The 21833-nt window shown below is 32.2% G+C and overlaps 1 protein-coding gene and 1 long non-coding RNA gene across 9 annotated transcripts; both read right to left on the bottom strand.

The window, feature by feature from the left end:
- Nucleotides 1-284: 284 nt before the first annotated feature.
- Nucleotides 285-12671, bottom strand: LOC143242292 (uncharacterized). The gene is made up of 9 exons (XM_076485654.1): nt 12660-12671; nt 12247-12455; nt 11462-11578; nt 10670-10808; nt 7685-7831; nt 3700-3765; nt 3274-3431; nt 1721-1838; nt 285-695 (listed from the first exon to the last, which is right to left on the bottom strand). Exons 1-7 carry the CDS (start codon nt 12669-12671, stop codon nt 3357-3359), a joined length of 765 nt encoding a protein of 254 aa, XP_076341769.1. The 3' UTR covers nt 285-695; nt 1721-1838; nt 3274-3356.
- On the bottom strand, nt 12340-21128 carry LOC143242506 (uncharacterized). 8 transcript variants are annotated; one of them, XR_013022827.1, is made up of 5 exons: nt 18205-18954; nt 16006-16108; nt 15829-15967; nt 15551-15790; nt 12340-12476 (listed from the first exon to the last, which is right to left on the bottom strand). It is a non-coding gene; the product is annotated as an uncharacterized LOC143242506 (long non-coding RNA). The 8 variants fall into 8 exon arrangements; XR_013022825.1 differs by having other exon boundaries at nt 15551-15967; XR_013022826.1 differs by having other exon boundaries at nt 12341-12476; nt 15753-15967.
- Between the last annotated feature and the right edge of the window lie 705 nt (nt 21129-21833).

Below are 21833 nucleotides of genomic sequence, written 5' to 3'. Positions count from 1 at the left end.
TAACTTTGCGCAAGATACAAAAACAAACAAACAATCAAACCTATAATGATAAAAATCTTAATTTAATTAAAGTAAGATAATTTACAACAAAATTAAGGAGCTAAAACTTCGGAATTTGTCTGTTTCTAATGAAAATATGAGAAAACAATATAATTTTATTGACGATTACATATTTCACACCAACTGAAAATGAGTATTTTAATTATTTCAACATGATTTCATGTGTGAAAAAACGACATATGTATACACAACCATGCTTTTTTATATAGGATCTGGTCTTGTAGTTCTTAAAGAAAGTATTTTTATTTAACTTCCGTTTGTTGCTAAACTTTCTACAACTGAATATAGAAGTGAAAGTAAGCAATATATACAATAAATTAACGTTTCAAATAATTCTGTTGTCAGTGAAGTAATGTATAAATAATGGTTACTTTAATATGACATCTTTTAAAACATTCATCTTGTGTTGTGGTTGTGTATGTTATAACCTACAGTCCACAACTAATAGAACAATATTATTAGTGCGCTAACTTACTAACAGAGTACTTCTATATCGTTTTTATGTAAATGATTTTGAGGTACTAGCAGCGATGCAGTGGAAAGTAGATTGTTATACATATAATCATAGTTTTATAATTAATCGTGAAGAGAATTGGAGTAAAATATATGGTTGAAATTTCACGCCGGATGCTGTCCTGGAAACAAGAAAGTAGGTTTGTTTAGAAATAAACAGTAGGAGGAACATCACAGCAAACAATATATCTTCCAGATACTATGTCATCTCTGTTAGCCATAAACATTACGTTTATAAAATTTTTAACGTTACGTCAACCAATGATGTATCAGAACACATCACAAAATTCAATCATATTTAACAACTTCTTTGATTTGTTTAATATGTCAATATCAATCACCAAAATAAAATCAAAACCCGAATTTTAGGAAACCGAAGGAAAATGCGTGTCGTTGGTGTGTATACACAATGAATTCAAACCCTCTTATAAACCAAATTGTTGCCTGTATAAAAAGGCTTAAACATATTTTTGAAAGATCACATTAAAGTATAATAAGAGATCGGGCAAGCAGTTTAAAACGGCACATGAAGCCTAAGATTCTAACAGTAAGTACTAATAAATATAACAGATGGCGCTAAATTTTATGTGTTTTACAAACAAATATCTCCAACAATCTTGTAACTCTTCTTTACATTTTATTACGTTTTTTATTACTGTTTTTAAACAATAACGATTTAAGCTAAATGATCAATAGTCGTGTATATCTGATAAAATAATACTTGATATGTGCCTTATGGACTTTAAATTAGTTGTAATAAGTAGGAAGTAAAAAAACAGATTTCAAACAAAATGGCACATTATATCATAACACTGTGGTATCACCGTTATTGTTCAAAATATCTAGAACATTATTTATGTGTGATATACTAATTTCGAGTCAGTATTTTGGAACAGATAATTATAATAATTGACATTGAATGTTACCCTTATACATAAATTTAAGACTCAGCAGATAGCCCGATGTGAATTTGCTACACGAAAACACACACACACTCATAAACATAATATAAAGCAACGACACCTAGTGTAATAATAAAGTATACAAAATTCAGTTCCAGTTTTTATAATAACAATTCTTCTAATTTCGTTATTTCTTTCTATTGTTATATTTCCTTAGTGAAATAGAAAATAGTTATTAAACTCACTTTTGAAGGTCCAGTGGGCAAAAACAAACAAACAACACCTTCCTTGGTAATTTTCATTAGTTTCAATGTTTCGTTTGGACCAACGTTAGGGTCTCAGTTGGAACGTAAGAGTCATGAACTGGTATATAGGCGAAATAAAGGTTTGTAACATTATTTCTTTATAATTGAGTAAAATCACTAAAAAGACAAACTATAACAATAAAGGTTACGCACAATCAAGGTTATCTAGGTTTCTAACATTGCAAGTCATATAGTGGTGTTCAGTGCACATCATAACTTTTACTGAGTTACAGTTAAAATGCAATTAAACAACTTTATTGTCAATGCACGTGAAAATGCTTGGCATCAATACATAATTTGCAATTCAAGTTTCAATTAGTTTAAAAAGGATATATTTATGTCAATTTTTAATCTTTATTTCTACATGTCACACAATACCTTTTAGCTCTGAATTATTTGTTTTAGGCTTTCTTTCTTCCCTTTAAATGTTACAATATTCCATAATTAGATACTCTGATTACAGGTACTAACAGGCCAGAAATTAAAATAAGAATGTCTGACCTCTTTCTAAATTATTTATTTACTCATGCTTTCTTGTTAACGTTACATATTTATAACCAATAAAAAAGCCATTCTATGACCTACGTGACTGTAATGTCTTTGTTTCATTTTAGTAAAAGGATATCAGTATTCCACTAGGTAATGAAATGTTTTAAACCTTTTCATAAGTTAGAAAGAAAGATAAGTATGAGTAATTCTGTTTTATTCTTTGAACTTTATTTCCAGAATGAGTATTTGAAAATTATACAATTATTTTGGGACAACCAACTTAGGTTCGAAGATCAAAAGGTTTCAATCCTGAAGTATTGAATTTTTTCTTTAACATGTTATTTTTTTTATAGATGTGTAAACTTTAACCAAAAAGTCCTAAAATGTACAAATTAAAAATTTAATAGGTTAGATTAAAAAAAAAGGTAAATGAGAATTTTGTTGCCTTGAGGAATGCACAAAGAATATATGTTGTTAGATGATGGGTGACGTATCCTAATTGTTTTTTAAAATAAAATCTCTGCACTTTGTTACTATAGATTATAATGAAGCATGAATAAAAGAGAAACAAAACAACAAAATTAAAAACAGAAGCACACTGTTACAAGCTTGTTGCCATTTAGGATAAATAATTGTAATTTCTGCTGAAATCTGCAGTCATCCTAAAAAGAAGGAAAGGATAATTAAGATATCATGTTTTGTTGTATTGGTTACAAGGCCAGTCAAACAGACAGCACCCATATAGTGTTAAAAATTGAGAAAATAGCAGATGAAATACAAATTTGTATTAAAAACTTTCAACACACATTTAGAAGGTTCTAGAAGTAATTATAGTGAAACAACCTCTCTGAGTAAGAAGGGAATAACACAATTTTCTATGTTTGACTTTCATATTGTGCTGAGTAACTTGACTCAACAAGAGTATCTATAACCTTCAGTTTTATTTATTAATTACGAAGCAAAAACTAATAGTAGAAGTAAACTGTGCTACTGAATGTACTTACCAACAGATGGCACAACAATAACACATCTCTTGGATAATCTCAGCTGCTTTAACAATGCCAAATGTTGACAGAAGGAGCTAATGTCAGGAATCAGATAAGGGGAAAGTTGGGGGAAATCCTCCTCCTTTTACTTTAGATTCCAAATCATTCACTTCAGCCTAGATCCACATACCCATATCAGTGAAATATTAGACATATAAATCAAAAAAATATTACTGATATGTTTCATCATTTAAAAAATTTGTATACTAAAGGAAAATTCACTAACATTAAAATATTAGTCAAGTAGAATTTGCAAACAAGAACAAAAAATATATAAAAAATTGACATCATAAACTGAAATGCTTTATACAACACAAGACAGTTAACATATATTTGTAATAATACTATAGAGTCATGACAATATATTTTTCACAACATTCCTACCTTCAACCACAGATGAGCCATGTTCCGCATCATCTGTTTTCTTTGACCTACAGGTTGCTCAACTCCCTGAGAAATATAATTAATTCAAAAGATTAGCACTAAAAATACTCTTGAAAACAACAAATACCTGAATAAAATTTAACAGGTTAAATAAAAACAAAGTAATTTATTCTGCTTGTTAAAACCCAGGCACTAAACTAAACAAGTCTCATCTTTGTCTAGAAACTATACACACATATTTATATATATACATATATATCATTCAGTAATTAGTGTAAGGTTTCTTCTTGTGTAATGACATAAACAGAAGTATGAAATTAATTCAATACTTCTCTAAAGTTAATAAAAAATTCACAATTCAGTTTTCGGAATAATGGTGCATACAAGTCAGACAGAAACTTCCAGTGTTAGTTTTCTTTCTGCTACAGCTTGACGATTGTGAAGACAGCAGGTCAACAGCTTATATTAATATCTCTTAAACTATGTGCTGATTTCTCCAAAACTCTTCTGTTGTTTATGGTTTCATCAGGAAGCTTCAAACAAATATTCACTTAGTCTTTAACTGTCTTATCATAATATTTACACATTTCTTCACTCGGCATCAAATTCAAATTTTTGGTTTATCATTAATGCTTATAACAGAAACAGAAAAAAAGAACAAAAGAGAAGTGTACAAAGAAACAGTTATGAAAAAGAGATGGACACCAGTAACTAATCAATAACACAATAACATTTAGAGATGGACACCAGTAACTAATCAATAACACAATAACATTTAGAGATGGACACCAGTAACTAATCAATAACACAATAACATTTAGAGATGGACACCAGTAACTAATCAATAACACAATAACATTTAGAGATGGACATCAGTAACTAGTCAATAACACAATAACATTTAGAGATGGACACCAGTAACTAGTCAATAACACAATAACATTTAGAGATGGACACCAGTAACTAGTCAATAACACAATAACATTTAGAGATGGACACCAGTAACTAGTCAATAACACAATAACATTTAGAGATGGACACCAGTAACTAGTCAATAACACAATAACATTTAGAGATGGACACCAGTAACTAGTCAATAACACAATAACATTTAGAGATGGACACCAGTAACTAGTCAATAACACAATAACATTTAGAGATGGACACCAGTAACTACTCAATAACACAATAACATTTAGAGATGGACACCAGTAACTAGTCAATAACACAATAACATTTAGAGATGGACACCAGTAACTAGTCAATAACACAATAACATTTAGAGATGGACACCAGTAACTAATCAATAACACAATAACATTTAGAGATGGACACCAGTAACTAATCAATAACACAATAACATTTAGAGATGGACATCAGTAACTAGTCAATAACACAATAACATTTAGAGATGGACACCAGTAACTAGTCAATAACACAATAACATTTAGAGATGGACACCAGTAACTAGTCAATAATACAATAACATTTAGAGATGGACACCAGTAACTAGTCAATAACACAATAACATTTAGAGATGGACACCAGTAACTAGTCAATAACACAATAACATTTAGAGATGGACACCAGTAACTAGTCAATAACACAATAACATTTAGAGATGGACACCAGTAACTAGTCAATAACACAATAACATTTAGAGATGGACGCCAGTAACTAGTCAATAACACAATAACATTTAGAGATAAACACCACTAACTAGTCAATAACACAATAGCATTTAGAGATGGACACCAGTAACTAATCAATAACACAATAACATTTAGAGATGGACACCAGTAACTAGTCAATAACATAATAACATTTAGATTGTTATAAACTTACAGTCTCAGTACTTTCAGATGGACACCAGTAACTAGTCAATAACACAACAACATTTAGAGATGGACACCAGTAACTAGTCAATAACACAATAACATTTAGAGATGGACACCAGTAACTAATCAATAACACAATAACATTTAGAGATGAACACCAGTAACTAATCAATAACACAATAACATTTAGAGATGGACACCAGTAACTAGTCAATAACACAATAACATTTAGAGATGGACACCAGTAACTAGTCAATAACACAATAACATTTAGAGATGGACACCAGTAACTAGTCAATAACACAATAACATTTAGAGATGGACACCAGTAACTAGTCAATAACACAATAACATTTAGAGATGGACACCAGTAACTAGTCAATAACACAATAACATTTAGAGATGGACGCCAGTAACTAGTCAATAACACAATAACATTTAGAGATAAACACCACTAACTAGTCAATAACACAATAGCATTTAGAGATGGACACCAGTAACTAATCAATAACACAATAACATTTAGAGATGGACACCAGTAACTAGTCAATAACATAATAACATTTAGATTGTTATAAACTTACAGTCTCAGTACTTTCAGATGGACACCAGTAACTAGTCAATAACACAACAACATTTAGAGATGGACACCAGTAACTAGTCAATAACACAATAACATTTAGAGATGGACACCAGTAACTAATCAATAACACAATAACATTTAGAGATGAACACCAGTAACTAATCAATAACACAATAACATTTAGAGATGGACACCAGTAACTAGTCAATAACACAATAACATTTAGAGATGGACACCAGTAACTAGTCAATAACACAATAACATTTAGAGATGGACACCAGTAACTAGTCAATAACACAATAACATTTAGAGATGGACACCAGTAACTAGTCAATAACACAATAACATTTAGAGATGGACGCCAGTAACTAGTCAATAACACAATAACATTTAGAGATAAACACCACTAACTAGTCAATAACACAATAGCATTTAGAGATGGACACCAGTAACTAATCAATAACACAATAACATTTAGAGATGGACACCAGTAACTAGTCAATAACATAATAACATTTAGATTGTTATAAACTTACAGCCTCAGTACTTTCAGATGGACACCAGTAACTAGTCAATAACACAACAACATTTAGAGATGGACACCAGTAACTAGTCAATAACACAATAACATTTAGAGATGGACACCAGTAACTAGTCAATAACACAATAACATTTAGAGATAAACACTACTAACTAGTCAATAACACAATAACATTTAGAGATGGACACCAGTAACTAGTCAATAACACAATAACATTTAGAGATGGACACCAGTAACTAATCAATAACACAATAACATTTAGAGATGGACACCAGTAACTAATCAATAACACAATAACATTTAGAGATGGACACCAGTAACTAGTCAATAACACAATAACATTTAGAGATGGACACCAGTAACTAGTCAATAACACAATAACATTTAGAGATGGACGCCAGTAACTAGTCAATAACACAATAACATTTAGAGATAAACACCACTAACTAGTCAATAACACAATAGCATTTAGAGATGGACACCAGTAACTAATCAATAACACAATAACATTTAGAGATGGACACCAGTAACTAGTCAATAACATAATAACATTTAGATTGTTATAAACTTACAGCCTCAGTACTTTCAGATGGACACCAGTAACTAGTCAATAACACAACAACATTTAGAGATGGACACCAGTAACTAGTCAATAACACAATAACATTTAGAGATGGACACCAGTAACTAGTCAATAACACAATAACATTTAGAGATAAACACCACTAACTAGTCAATAACACAATAACATTTAGAGATGGACACCAGTAACTAGTCAATAACACAATAACATTTAGAGATGGACACCAGTAACTAATCAATAACACAATAACATTTAGAGATGGACACCAGTAACTAGTCAATAACACAATAACATTTAGATTGTTATAAACTTACAGCCTCAGTACTTACAGGGCTTACAACAATAACACAATAACATTTAGATTGTTATAAACTTACAGCCTCAGTACTTACAGGGCTTACAACAATAACACAATAACATTTAGATTGTTATAAACTTACAGCCTCAGTACTTACAGCTCCACTGAAACTTTTTTTTGTGCTACTTGCAGTAAAGCATTCTTTTTCAGAGTTAAAATTGACTCCTGTCTTTGGGAGCCTAGCTAATAACTGGCCAAAATTGTGAAGACACTGTATGCGGAGAAAAACCTAGTGACACCACAAGCGAAAAAAACAAATGTTTATGTATGCATTTTAGCTCATACACTTGTGTGAAAAATCAAATCTAGATTAACACAAAATTCAACTTAACACTTTTGAACAATCTCATTAATATTATGTACAATAATTTATAAACTTTTTTTTTTCCCTCAAAAAGTCTACATATTAGTAGTATAATATGATATTCCAGAATACATATCCACTGATATCTAACAGGTAAATAAACATTAATTATTACAACACACAAAATGATTGTAAAAAAGTTAAGAGAACTAATGAAAGCTGGAGAGCAAAAAAATAAAAAATAAACACAAGCATTTTATCTAAACTGGCCAGTTTCAGTGTTCTCATGACAAAAGTTTGGATACTGAAGTAACAAAAGTAACTGTGTTTACACAGAATGAAGGCAGTAACAACATATATATGACATTGTTCAGTTACAATGAATGTTCCAGTGTTATATCCCACAACCTTACATCACTCTCGTTACACAAATTAAATAGACATAAACCACTGGCATATAATGACTTGTAGAAGCCTTTATGCAATCATACAACAACAAAGAAACAGAGCCAAACAACTATAAGTTATCACAGAGAGACTGTTGTAATATATCACTTTTACAGGGTTAGTTGTAAGCTTACAGCCTTCCACACATCCCACTTAAGCTACTTACCTGAAGAACATCTGCAGAAAAATGTTGAAAGATTTGCCTGAACAAAAGTATGTTGTTATTTCTAAGTTATGGAAGGATGAAATGTGAGTTGTGACAGGGTAAGTGCACTAAATTATTTGTACAAAACTTAAGTTTTATCATCCAATAAAGTTTAATTTACTACACAGTAACATAATAATTATTTATAATATAAAGATCAACCATGTAATACAAAAAAAGCTACATATTCAACTGTTTCTAGATGAAATAACAACTGGTTAGTCAGAATTCCACATATAGAACTTCTTTTAAAAATTCCAAATAACTACAAAAAACTAAGCAGAGATAAATATTTATATTGTAGAAGGTTATTATGTCAAAATGTGATAGTTTTCTTCTTTTACTAGATTACTTCTTTTGCATATTCAGAGTTTTTATTATTATATGTAAGCAAATAAATCACGTAATTTAATATGACTTAAATCAACAATTACTAACTTCTTCTTTCGAACTAAGTCCATAGGATGTATCAAATTCCAACTAAAGGTGAAAATTCTCAAGTGAGGCTAGCCCACGTAGGGTAAAGTCCTCTGGCAAAGGCTGTGTTTGTTTCCATTCTGGTCCATTCCAGACAAAACCTTGAACACTTGGAGGACTAGCATCGGAAAATACCAAGCATTAAACTTACAGCAACTTAAAGCAGTCCAGTAAGTTCACAACAACTACCAGGTGTTGGACTATCTGTCTATATATATGTAGTAATATTATACTTTTGCTAATTCTTTCACATCAAAGACCTTGCTATCCACCCCCAAACATTTTGAATGGGGTTCAGTTTGGGCAAACACGCTGGATGGTCCAAAAGAATCACGTTATTCGCCATGAAACAGTCTTTTGTGCTGTGGGCATTGTGGATTGCAGTATTGTTCTTGTGAAAGATCCAGTCATTTTCACAAAAGTAAGGGCCTTCAGTCAATAAGGATGCTCTCTCCAACATGCCAATGTAACCAGCTGCTGTTTGATGCCCCTGTATAATACTGGAAGGAGAAAGTACCCCAGGATATCCTTATCGTGCTAGTAACGTTGGAAGCCATCTGGACCATCCAGGTTAAATTTTAAAGTACCACAGGATATCCTTATCGTGCTAGTAACGTTGGAAGCCATCTGGACCATCCAGGTTAAATTTTAAAGTACCCCAGGATATCCTTATCGTGCTAGTAACGTTGGAAACCATCTGGACCATCCAGGTTAAATTTTTTCTCATCAGAGAACAAAACCTTCTTCCACTTTTCTAGGTCCCATGTTTGGTGCTTCTCAGCAAAGTTTAACTGAGCTGTTTCATGGTGTGGAAGGAGGCATGGCCTTTGAAGACGTTTACGGTTTTCAAAGCCTTTCTCTCACAGATGCCGTCTTATTGTTCTTGATCTACATTCTGCATCAACACTGCTCAACACCGGTGAAATTTTCTTGGCCCAACCACTTGAAATTCTCGTTCCATATCTTTCAGGGTCTTTTAATAAATTTGCAACATTAAGAGATCTTGTTTTACAGCTCGACAATTCCACCAAGTTCAAACTCTGTCAGCTTTTTAGCCTTTGCCATGTTTTTATCCATTGTAACACAGGAGATGTCAGTGGGAGATGTTGACAACGCTAATGCTTGAACACAAATGACTAAATTTCATTATGTGTTTACCGATTAACGCTTTGTTTCTGTATGGTCTTAAACTTTTGACCAGCTAGTATTTAGGCGAATTTCATAGTGTTCACATTTTCCCTATTAAATGCTAAAAAGGTTTTTATTTTTATTTTCCCTTTTCTTATTTTCATCTTTTGAAGCTCTACTCAAATAAGTGGTTGAGTCTAACAATGCAAAATGCATATTTTTTCATGTTCACTGACCTTAAGGTTTTGGCCAGCAGTGCATATCAAAAGTTTGATTCCATATAAAAATTACCATACGATATCAAATAAGCAAATAGCAATTAGTCATACATATCTATATAAATCAAATGCTAGAACAAATTGGTTATTTGAAGCAAAAATAGTGATATCATATATGAAGGCCACAGTTTAAAATAACTTGTCATAAGATAATAACACTCCAGAAAAAATTACAATTTAACATAAATATACCAGAATTTAAACAAACAAAGTAACAGCTTTAATCACCTCTCCATAAGTTACAATAATGTCACTATTGATGATTAGCCAATCAGCAACAACTTTGATACCCGGCAAAAGTCCTTCTTGGTTGATGATTTTAATGACTTCAACTACTGAGGGTGTCAATTCCTGTTCCACTAGAGACCTATATTTAGAATGATATTACACAAAAAGATATTTTGGTGTTGGCTATATCAAAGACTGACAAAACATTCATCATATTAAAATATTATACAAAACTAAAGAGTTTAAAACTGAAATACCAGACACTTATTTTTATCAATCTGAGCATAAAATAACACTACGTAACAAAATTTTTACTTTTTCTTGTTCCTGGGCAAAAAGTGTTATTTCCCAATTGCTTGTGCCTAAAGTAAATGGAAAAGACCTAATTTTCTCTTCAAACTTTGCTTTTGTGACCTGGGAGCATATAACAAAAACACAATGGGAGACTATATTTGGGGGCTGATACGTGAAAGTTATTTATATTACAGTCACAAATCTTGAAAATCTACTCACTTCTAAACATTTTTGTTCATTCTGATATAAATTTAGTATAAATACACATAAATCTTGATTCATATGTTGTTTCATTCAGACCTTATGTAAATGAAAATGTGCAAATGGGCCCATTTTACATAGAAAATAGGTTAATTTCATTATCCAGGTCACAAAAGCAAAGTTCAAAGGGAATAATAGTCATTTTCTGTACTTTTACAACATAAGCAATGAAGAAATAACACATACTGTCCAGGAACAAAATTTATGTTACATAGTATAATCAGAAATAAAACTTACTGAAGAGTCACTATTCCAGAAACAGAGTTACTTCCCTCAGATTTACTCTGTACATCTCCATTTGATAAGTGTTCATTCTCTGTATTATCTTTATCTTCTAGTGATACTGATATGGTGCTACAGACACAGAGAAATGTTCTTGTAATTTAAAATATCTGTTTTCAAGACTACTGAGTTCTGATAATTAAATATTTTAATTTTAAATAAATTTCCTCTCTCTTTAGACTTGCATACCTCAGATGAAAGATGTAATTATCAGTGTTCAATTTGAAAAAAAAACTATTTAATTATCACAAAATCAAAATAATGAATTACCACCATATGAAGCCTACATCAAAACTCAGTAGCTGTTTACAGTAACAGCTACAGTTTTCAGTAAACTATAAAAAATACAACTAAACTACAATTAGTGGAATTTAATAATAACATGAGACTTGGACAGTTGGAATAACTGAAAACAGTAATAAATAAGAAAGACTAATTTCATCAGTTGATTACTTTTGCAACACCAACTGATTTTACAGTAACTCAATTAATGAATTATTTTATATGGCATAATTTATAAATACTCATAGGTAATTGATTATATTGATTAATCAAGTTAATTTTCCAGTTCTATAAATTATCATTTATACAACTGAATATGGCTAAGAGCTACGGAACTTGGTCTTAGGAAAACTTAACTATCACGCTTGCTGCCATAGTTTGCCTACTTATAGCCATTCAAGAATTTGTGTACCTTCATTCAGAAACTGTATATTTTTGCCAATGCTAACAATTATTACCTTTTGCTAATACAATCAAGTCCGTTTTGCAGAACTGCCTTATTACTAGTCAAATTTTCTTCTGGTCCTCCATTGCAGTCAACAGCAGTGCTCGTGACACTCTCAACACTAAGTCCACTGTGCTCACCGTAGTCACTCAACTCTTCTTCTTCGACTCCATGCTCAGTTATACTACCACTGGTGCAACTAGCTGTGTCACTGCTGTTCTTCTAAGTCTGACTCAGAATGACCTGAATCATTGTTTTCATAACACACAGAAATTAGTTACCAATTGATAATGACAAATTTTTTGTCGTACATTTATTCGACCAAACACATGAACTGGTTTGAAATGATTAAAAAAGGCCACTGATTTTATACTTTACATAGAACATGAATGATGAGAACTTGGAGGTCATAAACAGCACAAGTACATCGTATACCATACACCTAAATGTACCAAAATAATATCAGGATTTCCTAAAGCCTTTTGAGATGCTGACCCCTTTACAAATTTATAAAGCGATCACTGATTCTCAAATTATTAGAACATAAATTAGAAGTGAAACTTCAAAATATAATCAACTTTTACGATGCAATCATTAGAAAATATAAAATGTGAAAAAAGAATGAGGTTTTCTCTAAAAGTTGCCTGATGAATATCGGACTGTAGGGTTCAGAGTTTGAGTCTCAAGTCCCTGAAGTTTCTAACATTATACCTATTTCTCTGTCTCTTCAGAAGTCCAACCATTTACATGACTAATTGCAGTTTTAACGACATACAAACTTGGAGAGTCATAGAGCAGTTAGATGCATAGTCCAACTTTAGCACAGGAGTTATTTCTGTCCTCCTATCAACACTTGAGTCCTCATTCACCCCTTTACAGTCTCACCAAACCAAGGGGATCAATATCAACCATTCTGGGAAACCCTAATTTACATGATAAAGAATTTTGACACACATTTGAGAAATTACAAAGTTTTATATTTAAATATCCATAACAAAAAGATAAATGAAAAATATAAAGTTATTACTGAAATAAACCTCAAAAATGTGACAAGAAAAAACAAAGAAATAATAATATCTGATCGATTAGAAGTCATAAAAATGAAGAAGATAAATTGGAACTGTTTTAAACTGTTCTGGTCATCGTTATGATGAAGTCCAAAACTTGATAAATACCATTAATAACTTTAATCCAACATGAGGTTGTTTGACATAATCTATTGCAAAACATAAATTATTTTCAAAGTAAAAAAGTCTCTGTCATAAAGAATGTAATAATATTGAACAATTTTATACAGAAATAATACAATCTGTTAGACACTTTAAAATATATACTTACAATATTTAAAAATACCATGCAATGCATCTGAGATAAATAATAATGATACGATAAAATCTGTGTCACTAAAGTTACTAATGACCAGACAATATTTTTATAGTAAAGATGCATTTTATACAAACAAAATTGAAAATTACCAATCCTGAAATTTTTTTAAAATAAAAATATCATATTAACATTATTGTGAGATATCTAACCAGTCACAAGTTGAAATGGTGAAATGTATTAAAATCTTGAAGAATATTTATCTGGGAAATGTAATGTGACATCGTGGTTATCGTTAAGTTTCCACAAAGCTTTGTTAGCATTTAATCACCATGTTGTACAGCATAACTGTCACAGTTTTACATTTTTAACATAAAGGGTGTTTTACCATTTCACTATGAATAATTTACAATTATAATATTTTAAGTACTTCTGGATATGAAATTTCATTATCTTGACTTCCAAATCACTTACATAGTATTTAGTGCAAACTACAGACAAATACCCAAATTCAAACCTACAGCTTTATATAATTACATTTTCATGTTTACAAAATACAATTTCATGAAAGTTCTTAAATGGTGTCACATCTGTGTTAAAGTACAAACATTTAAACCTAATGACTCAGAAGAGCTAATTAGACAAATTATAAACTGTGCCCAAGTACAACTGGTCACAGTGATGACCCTGTAAATATTTTCTGAAAACTGTGAAAACAGAACAGCTACATTTGTACAGATAGTTGGTGCTTTATTGACACAGTTTTGCAAGCCCGATAAAAGATATGAATATTCAATCATAATGAAAATAAATACATTTTTTATTGAGATTTGTTGTATACCTTCTTCAGTAATTAATACTTTTCAAATTTTCTGGCTCTTTCTGTTACAAAGATTTATTCATAACCTACCATCATGAACTTTAACAAAGGTATCACCACCACAGTGGTCAGAGTAGTTAAAAATATGTTTGCTAACCATATTCTTAGACTTGACCAATCTATCTTCACAAAATAACACATTGTTTTACTATTCTTTGATTGTTTGTTTAAACAGAGTATTCGTGATGAGACTTAGTTGAATGGACGATAACTGCTGTAAAATCACAAGTGTAGAGGATGACATTTTGAAGTCTTCCACTTGAAGACGAGAGGTGGAAGACCTTCCAAATGTTATCATCTACACTTGTTTTTCTCCAACAGGCAGTTGCCATCTATTCATGTAAGTTTCATCAAGTTATTTTACTTGTGTTATTTACATACAATAAGCCTAACAAAATAAATAAGGATTTGAATCAAAATAATATATTGGTGTTACCTTCACTACCCTCTAAATTTAACTAATGTCTGGTTGTAAGAGAAACTTTTCATAGCTTTCAAACAGATATAATTTAATACAAAAAACACCTTTTAACAATGAGAAACACACCTAAAGAAACTAAAAATAAAAGTATCAGATCTCTAGTTTAGTTTTATGTTTACTAAACTTTTCACAAGATTCCTCTGTTCATCTCTGAGGACCTCTGCTTAAATATTTTACTTGCTTCACACTGATGAAAACAGTTTATAATATGCTCCATCTAATGGCATTCAAACCTTATTTGTAGCTATATTCTTTATGCTTTTCTTCATTGTAGTTCAGACTACATGCTGTGACATTATAAAAGGGTGGAATTGAAAAACTGTAATAATAAAAATAAGGAAAGAAACAGAAAATGTTTAATTATGTAGTTAAAGTATGATAGTTTATTTATCTATAAACCAATGTTTTGGGATGGAATGAAAATTTGAAAATAATTTAAAGTTGCACCATTTACAAGAGATTCCCCTCAAAGCTGTATGCAAACAAGTGTTTACATTTTTTAAATTTTCTTTCCAATTTTTACTAAAAAAATGTTACAAAATGATAAAATAACCAATTATAAAGTATTTTTGAGTTAGAAAATGTTGAATTAAAGTTTTCTATGATAACTATATTGGGTAAGAATCTTTTAACCTTTTACTAATTGATATAGCGCATGTGTTTTTCTCACAGCAAAGCCACATTGGGCTATCTGCTGAGTCCACCGAGGGGAATTGAATCACTAATTTTAACATTGTAAATCTGTAGAGTTACTGCTGTACCAGTGAGGCACTACAGAACTGGTAGTTATCTACTTTTATTTCATGTAGTAGTTAAATTAAAATAATGTTAACACCTTCACTTAATTCTGAATCTTCCTGACTAGTACTACACCTTCACTTAATTCTGAATCTTCCTGACTAGTACTACACCTTCACTTAATTCTGAATATTCCTGACTACATTAATAATTGAAGACGAGAGGTGGAAGACTTTCCAAATGTTATCATCTACACTAGTTTTTCTCCAACAGAGAATTCTGAATTCTGAATCTTCCTGACTAGTACTACACCTTCACTTAATTCTGAATCTTCCTGACTAGTACTACACCTTCACTTAATTCTGAATCTTCCTGACTAGTACTACTTTGTTTTCTTCTCCTAGATACTCGGCAACGTGACAAAGATTGTTCCTTGATTTTCTTTACAAACCTCTGAAAAATAAACAAAGAAGAAGAGAGAAACAAAATTATTTTTCAATGGCATGAAAATAACAAAATTTACTAGCAATAAACAAAACAGGTTTTTTTTCCAGTATGTCACTGTTCAAAGTTACAAAGTTCTTTTAAATAAGAGTAAATATGCATAAATTGTGTGTTTGTTTTGAATTTTGTGCAAAGTTACATGAGGGCTATCTGAAGTAGCAGTCCTAATTTAGCAGTGCAAGACTAGATAGAAGGCAGCTAGTCATCACCACCCACTGCTAACTCTTGCGTTACTATTTTACCAACAAATAGTGGGATTGACTGTTACATTATAACAACCACATGACTGAAAGGGTGAGCATGTTTGGTGTGACGGGGATTCAAACCCGCGACTCTCGTGTTATGAGTTGAGTGCCTTAACCACCTGGCCATGCCAGACCAAATATGCAAGGGAACTTCAAGTCAACAGACAGGACTTAAGTATTTTATCACAGAATTACACGACCCTGACCATAATATCATACTGATTACAAATATCCCAGAACATTTTAACAAGCATCTCAAAATCTTTCGACCATCAGTTTTATTTGGCAGTCTCCACAAGGGGAAGTTTTAAGGTGTTAAACAGTTTTAAGAATTTCAAAGACTAACTACTACATAACATTAATTTTTTTAAACGCATGTGACAATCATTCTCTTGTAATTCCATAAAATTGTTGGTTAGGGTGGTATTACTTTATTACTTGCATTTGAATATCACTCTTATACATTCTAAATTACTTTTTGTGTTACTACTTACTTACACAGGACCTCATGATTATAAAGAGAGCTACATGCCTACCTCAAGTTTTCAAACATTACCCGGCTTCTCCCTCTAAACAGATACAATATAAACTACAAAAGAAATGCTCAAATTTTTAATTTTTTATATACATTTTATTAACACTTTTAGAAATCATTTCTGATCTTCCTCCTCCAATAATTACTAACAATCAAAGAAATTATAGTCAGTGATGTCAAGAAAACCCACTTGTAGAGAAAAATTTATATGTAAAAGTGGCTTGTTTGGGTTGAGAAAAACCAAAACAAGCTGTTTTTACATATATTTTTAATCAAAGAAATTGTACTGCAAAGTTTAGTTTCATAATTTTGTTTCTTCAAATATCTTATTGACAATTATTTTCAATAAAGTAACAGAAAAACATTCAGACTGTCATTCATACATTTATATAGATCCTCCAATTGAAAATTTTATTTCAGAGAAGAAAAATTTCAACTTCCTATCTATTCAGAAAACACAGCTGAAAATATCTGGTCTTTGTACATGTCTGTTGCTTATTTTTAAACTCAAATAGTTTGAGAACAGTGAAGTTTTAAGGTTAGTCTTATCAAAAATTGTAACATTTAGCTACTATAATTTCTGCTTTACAACTTTTAAATTTCTAAAGCTAACAAAATCAAAACATATTATCTGAAACCTGGAATTACTTTCTTTGTTGCAATCTATTTACTGTAGAGTTCTCTTTCTTTTCTGTATCAATTGTAAATTTCTAAACTTTCAGTTATTATATTAGAAATCCCACTGGTTACATGCCTTCAAATAATCTAACTACATCATGGCTCTGAGATTTTGTATGGTACTTAAGGGAAGTAAATCAGTTTATTGGTTTCCTGCTTGTTTTATTTATTTTGTTGAAGTTATTACTTTGGTAGTTGCTTGTTTCTTTAGAAACACTATAACTGGTAACTTGAAACAAAATGAACACTTACAGTGCCTTTGCTCATGAGCACAGATTATTAGAGGATACATCATAAAAACTGTCTTACAAAGTTGTCTCAGAAGGAGAGTAGCCTTGTAACCTGTTTTTCCAGCCAGGCTTAAATCTTTTAGCTACGAAATCTTGTTTGTCACATGAACCTACCGCGAGCTGTTTATGTTCTAATTTAGAGACAAAACAGACTGAATTAGTTATTATTAGTTTTGTTGTGTCCATATCTGATACATGGGCTTTCCTGCCCTATAACACTTAACACTAATAAATCTTTTGACCACTGTGTTTGTTTGTTTTTGTTTAACGCAGAGCTACAAAATATGTCATACTCACCACTGGTTTCGAAACCTGATTCTTTTGCATCAGGAGTCCCACTTAAGACACAAATATCTTGTTAAAATAGCAGTGACACTGATATATGTTAACTATTAACTGCACTTTGTTTTATTTAAGATGTGTTTAGTAAGCCTGTTAAAAACACAAATAAATAATCTTTAGAAAAGTCTGAAAGATAAATCAGAGATTCGATTCCCCCTCGATGGCCACAGAAGATAGCCCGATATGGTTATACTATAAGATACGTACACACAGCATTACTCCTTATTACATGTTTCCTGTTTATAGTACACAAATTGTCTCCATTAAACTACAAGGTTACTGGAGCCAACAACAATATTCTACAAAGATTGTAAGATGAAATTCCCAATACACCCGTTACACTAAATACATTTCGTGAGCTTACAGTGGAAAACCAGCTATAGCTTTACAATGGAATAGCCACGTGGTTAACATATTTGTTACAGAACTTTAACTTAGAGCCTAATAAAGGCCTGGCTATGTATATCCATCCCTAATTTTAAACTGAAAATCTTAGAGCGAAGGAAGCTACTCAAAAGTACCCACCGCCAACACTTAAGCTACTATTCTCTGACCTAGTAGTGAAATTTAATTGTTACTTTTGTATGTGATCTATCGATCCAATGTGCGGAGCGCATTTTGGGGGCAATTGGTCGCAAATCGAGAATTTTCGGATTCATTACTGGAGCACGTTAACTACTAGCCAACGCTCAATCCAAAGTTATGTGTACTTACCTTTTATCGCACGGATAAAATCACTTGTCTCACTTGGTGGCGCTGTTTCTCTTTCGTTCGCTACGTTCACGTTCCTTTTCCCACCATTTTCTACAGTTGACAGAGATCAAGAAAAATGAAATATTTGTTGAGTTATATTTGTTCGTTATAACTAAAATTAACAAGAAATCGAAGTTTATTTTTCTTGGTATTTCTACGTACCAAAATGACATTTGCGGAAATTAATATTTAATTTTTATTACCTGAAATTTTGATTAACAAAACAAAAATCGCTTGGAAAACTTTACTTGTTTTTAAGCAAAAAAGCCATGTTAAAATTTTCTTTGAGTTTTTGTTTGTTTTATAGTAAAGCCAGCTACATCACTCCATCTACCGTATTCTCCGTAAAAGATTTAACTCCCTATTTGCCCCCCCCCCAGTGGCTTAGCGGTTGGTCTGCGGACTTACAACCCTAAAAACCGGGTTTCTCGATACCCTTGGTGGGCAGAGCACAGATAGCCCATTGTGTAGCTTTGTGCTTAATTCAAAACAACAACAACTCTCTATTTTGACTTTTGTAAGTCAGTATGGTTACTGGTGTCCCGCAGGAGGGACTCTCAGAAAATTAGAAAACAAAGCTATTATTTCTTTTTCTTTATACCGTGAGATGGCACTATCATCGACTTTATTTATGGTTTTGTATTTTCTTCTTTAAGTTTCCGAGAAATTTATCAATATATACATGTAAGTAAAGAGAAGCAGTCATTAACGAGAAAAAAATGAAAAAGAGCTTTGGTCAAGTTAGTGAATAAAATATGTAGTAAAAAATAATTAGAGCTATTTCTGTTTCAAACACAAAACAAAACAAACAGGAATATACGCGATAACTATAACAAAATAATGACAACACCTTAATGAAATACGCATTTAAATTTCTCAGAAACAAAACTACTTCAATCAAGAAAGTCCACAGTTTTTCTGTTCCGTATTCCGTCTTATTCTTTGACTTTCTAAGTCCTCACAACATCTTGTCTTATACATTTAAACTGAAAATAATTCCTTAGTACTACAAGAATTGATTCCAGGTACCTTTATGGTTAAAAGCTAACACACAGGATTACATACAAAAGTCGTAGCAGTTTTCACACGAGATCTAAAACTCGAGCGTTTTATAAAATCCCGGTCACACCAAACATACTCGTACTTTCACCCTTAGGGACGTTATAATGTGACGGTCAATCCCACTATTCGTTGATAAAGAGTAGCGCAAGAGTTGGCGGTGGGTAGTGATGACCAGCTGCCTTCCCTCTAGTCTTACAATGCTAAATTAGGGAAAATAAAATATATTATGGATTCTGAACAATTCGAAAGCGCTGGAAAAAGAAAAACACATTACGTCATAGTACCCGCGATACCAAGTTGCGGAAGACGTTTTTTATTTTCTGCCACAACGGGACGCCAACCATAGATATCAGATCCACAGTGGTGAGTTGTTCCACGTAAGCAATAACGTGCTTATAAATTCACTTTTCGTTAACGCACGTCCCTAATTAACGTTTTTTAAGCGTTAGTAAATAAATTTCTGGACTTGAAATGTCTAAACGACACCGCAAAATAGATATCGGAGTTTATTTTTAATTTGAAGGCGGGAGTTTTGTGTGACCTAGAATAAACAACGCACGAGAATTCAAGATTCCGGATTAAACTCGCCAGCAGATAAGTTTTTTTTTTGTCCAGAAAGTTGTCCCACCTGAAGACAGCTCCGCCTTCCTCAATCGTCGAAGATAAATTTCGAAAAGAACTGCATTCTGGTGTTACGAAAGTCTTATCCCTGAGTCATTTTATGCATCTAAAGTGCACGCTTCATAACTCTGACCTTGACAGTTAGAAGGACATCCGGGAACGTTTTGTAAAGTACAAAGAACTTTCATCTTAACCGATCCGTTTGCAGCATGTGAGCACGTGGTTTAGTTTTTTCTTAAACCCTCCCCAAAAACAACGCAAAAAAAAAACGTTTAAGCAGGTTGTGTTGGGCTATAGCTTATCTTCAAATCAGAACATCTGACATCGCGAAGGATTTATATATATCGACATCTGGTATCACACTAAAGTTGTTTTATATGAAGACATATTCCACTCACCTTCTTCGCTCTGTCCTGTTTCCCACTGGTATAGCGGTAAGTCTACGGATTTACAACGCTAAGATCAGGGCTCGATTCCACTCAGTAAACTCAACAGATAGCCCGATGTGGCTTTGCTATAAGATAAAATACATTAGGCCCGGCAAGGCCATGTGGGTTAAGGTGTTCGACTTGTAATCTGAGGGTCGCGAGTGCGAATCCTCGTCGCACCAATCAGCCACGGGAGTGTTATAATGTGACAGTGAATCCCACTATTCGTTGGTAAAAGAGTAGCCCAAGAGTTGGCGATTGGTGGTGATGACTAGCTGCCTTCTCTCTGCTAAATTAGGGACGGCTAGCACAGATAGCCCTCGTGTAGCTTTGCGCGAAATTGAAAACAAAACACTGTCCTACTAAAACTATTGTTACACTACGTCTAAAAAAAAGTGCGCCCTTTCAAACATTGTAATCAGAAGGAAGGATATTTTTCCATATTTCATATTTTGGGACCAACCGCAACTTTATTAGTTTATATCTTTTGTGCTTCGCTATACGCACAGGTTGAAATATTGGCGAGATTTCTTCAGTGTTTGGTTAGAAGGGCTTTCTTTAACATGAACTGGAAAACAGATTAATTTTCGAGAAACGTCTGAAACCTTCTATCTTCTCAGAAGTTTTGCAGGCACGTGACTAACCGAGTTTATCGGATAAACAATAACATCAGACACGCTAAACGCATCCACAAACCTATCGTTATCAGATCTCACATAA

The sequence above is a fragment of the Tachypleus tridentatus genome, unplaced genomic scaffold, assembly GCF_004210375.1.
Source record: "Tachypleus tridentatus isolate NWPU-2018 unplaced genomic scaffold, ASM421037v1 Hic_cluster_2, whole genome shotgun sequence".
NCBI lineage: Eukaryota > Metazoa > Arthropoda > Merostomata > Xiphosura > Limulidae > Tachypleus > Tachypleus tridentatus.
This window is presented reverse-complemented; position numbering and strand designations above follow the sequence as displayed.

Excerpts from the sequence above, each read along its gene's own strand:
- LOC143242292 (XM_076485654.1), bottom strand. Across the intron at positions 11,579-12,246 it reads CTTGATTGTATTAGCAAAAG|CACCATATCAGTATCACTAG; the intron begins GTAATAATTGTT and ends CTGTGTCTGTAG. Across the intron at positions 7,832-10,669 it reads TTATTGTAACTTATGGAGAG|GTTTTTCTCCGCATACAGTG; the intron begins GTGATTAAAGCT and ends TGGTGTCACTAG.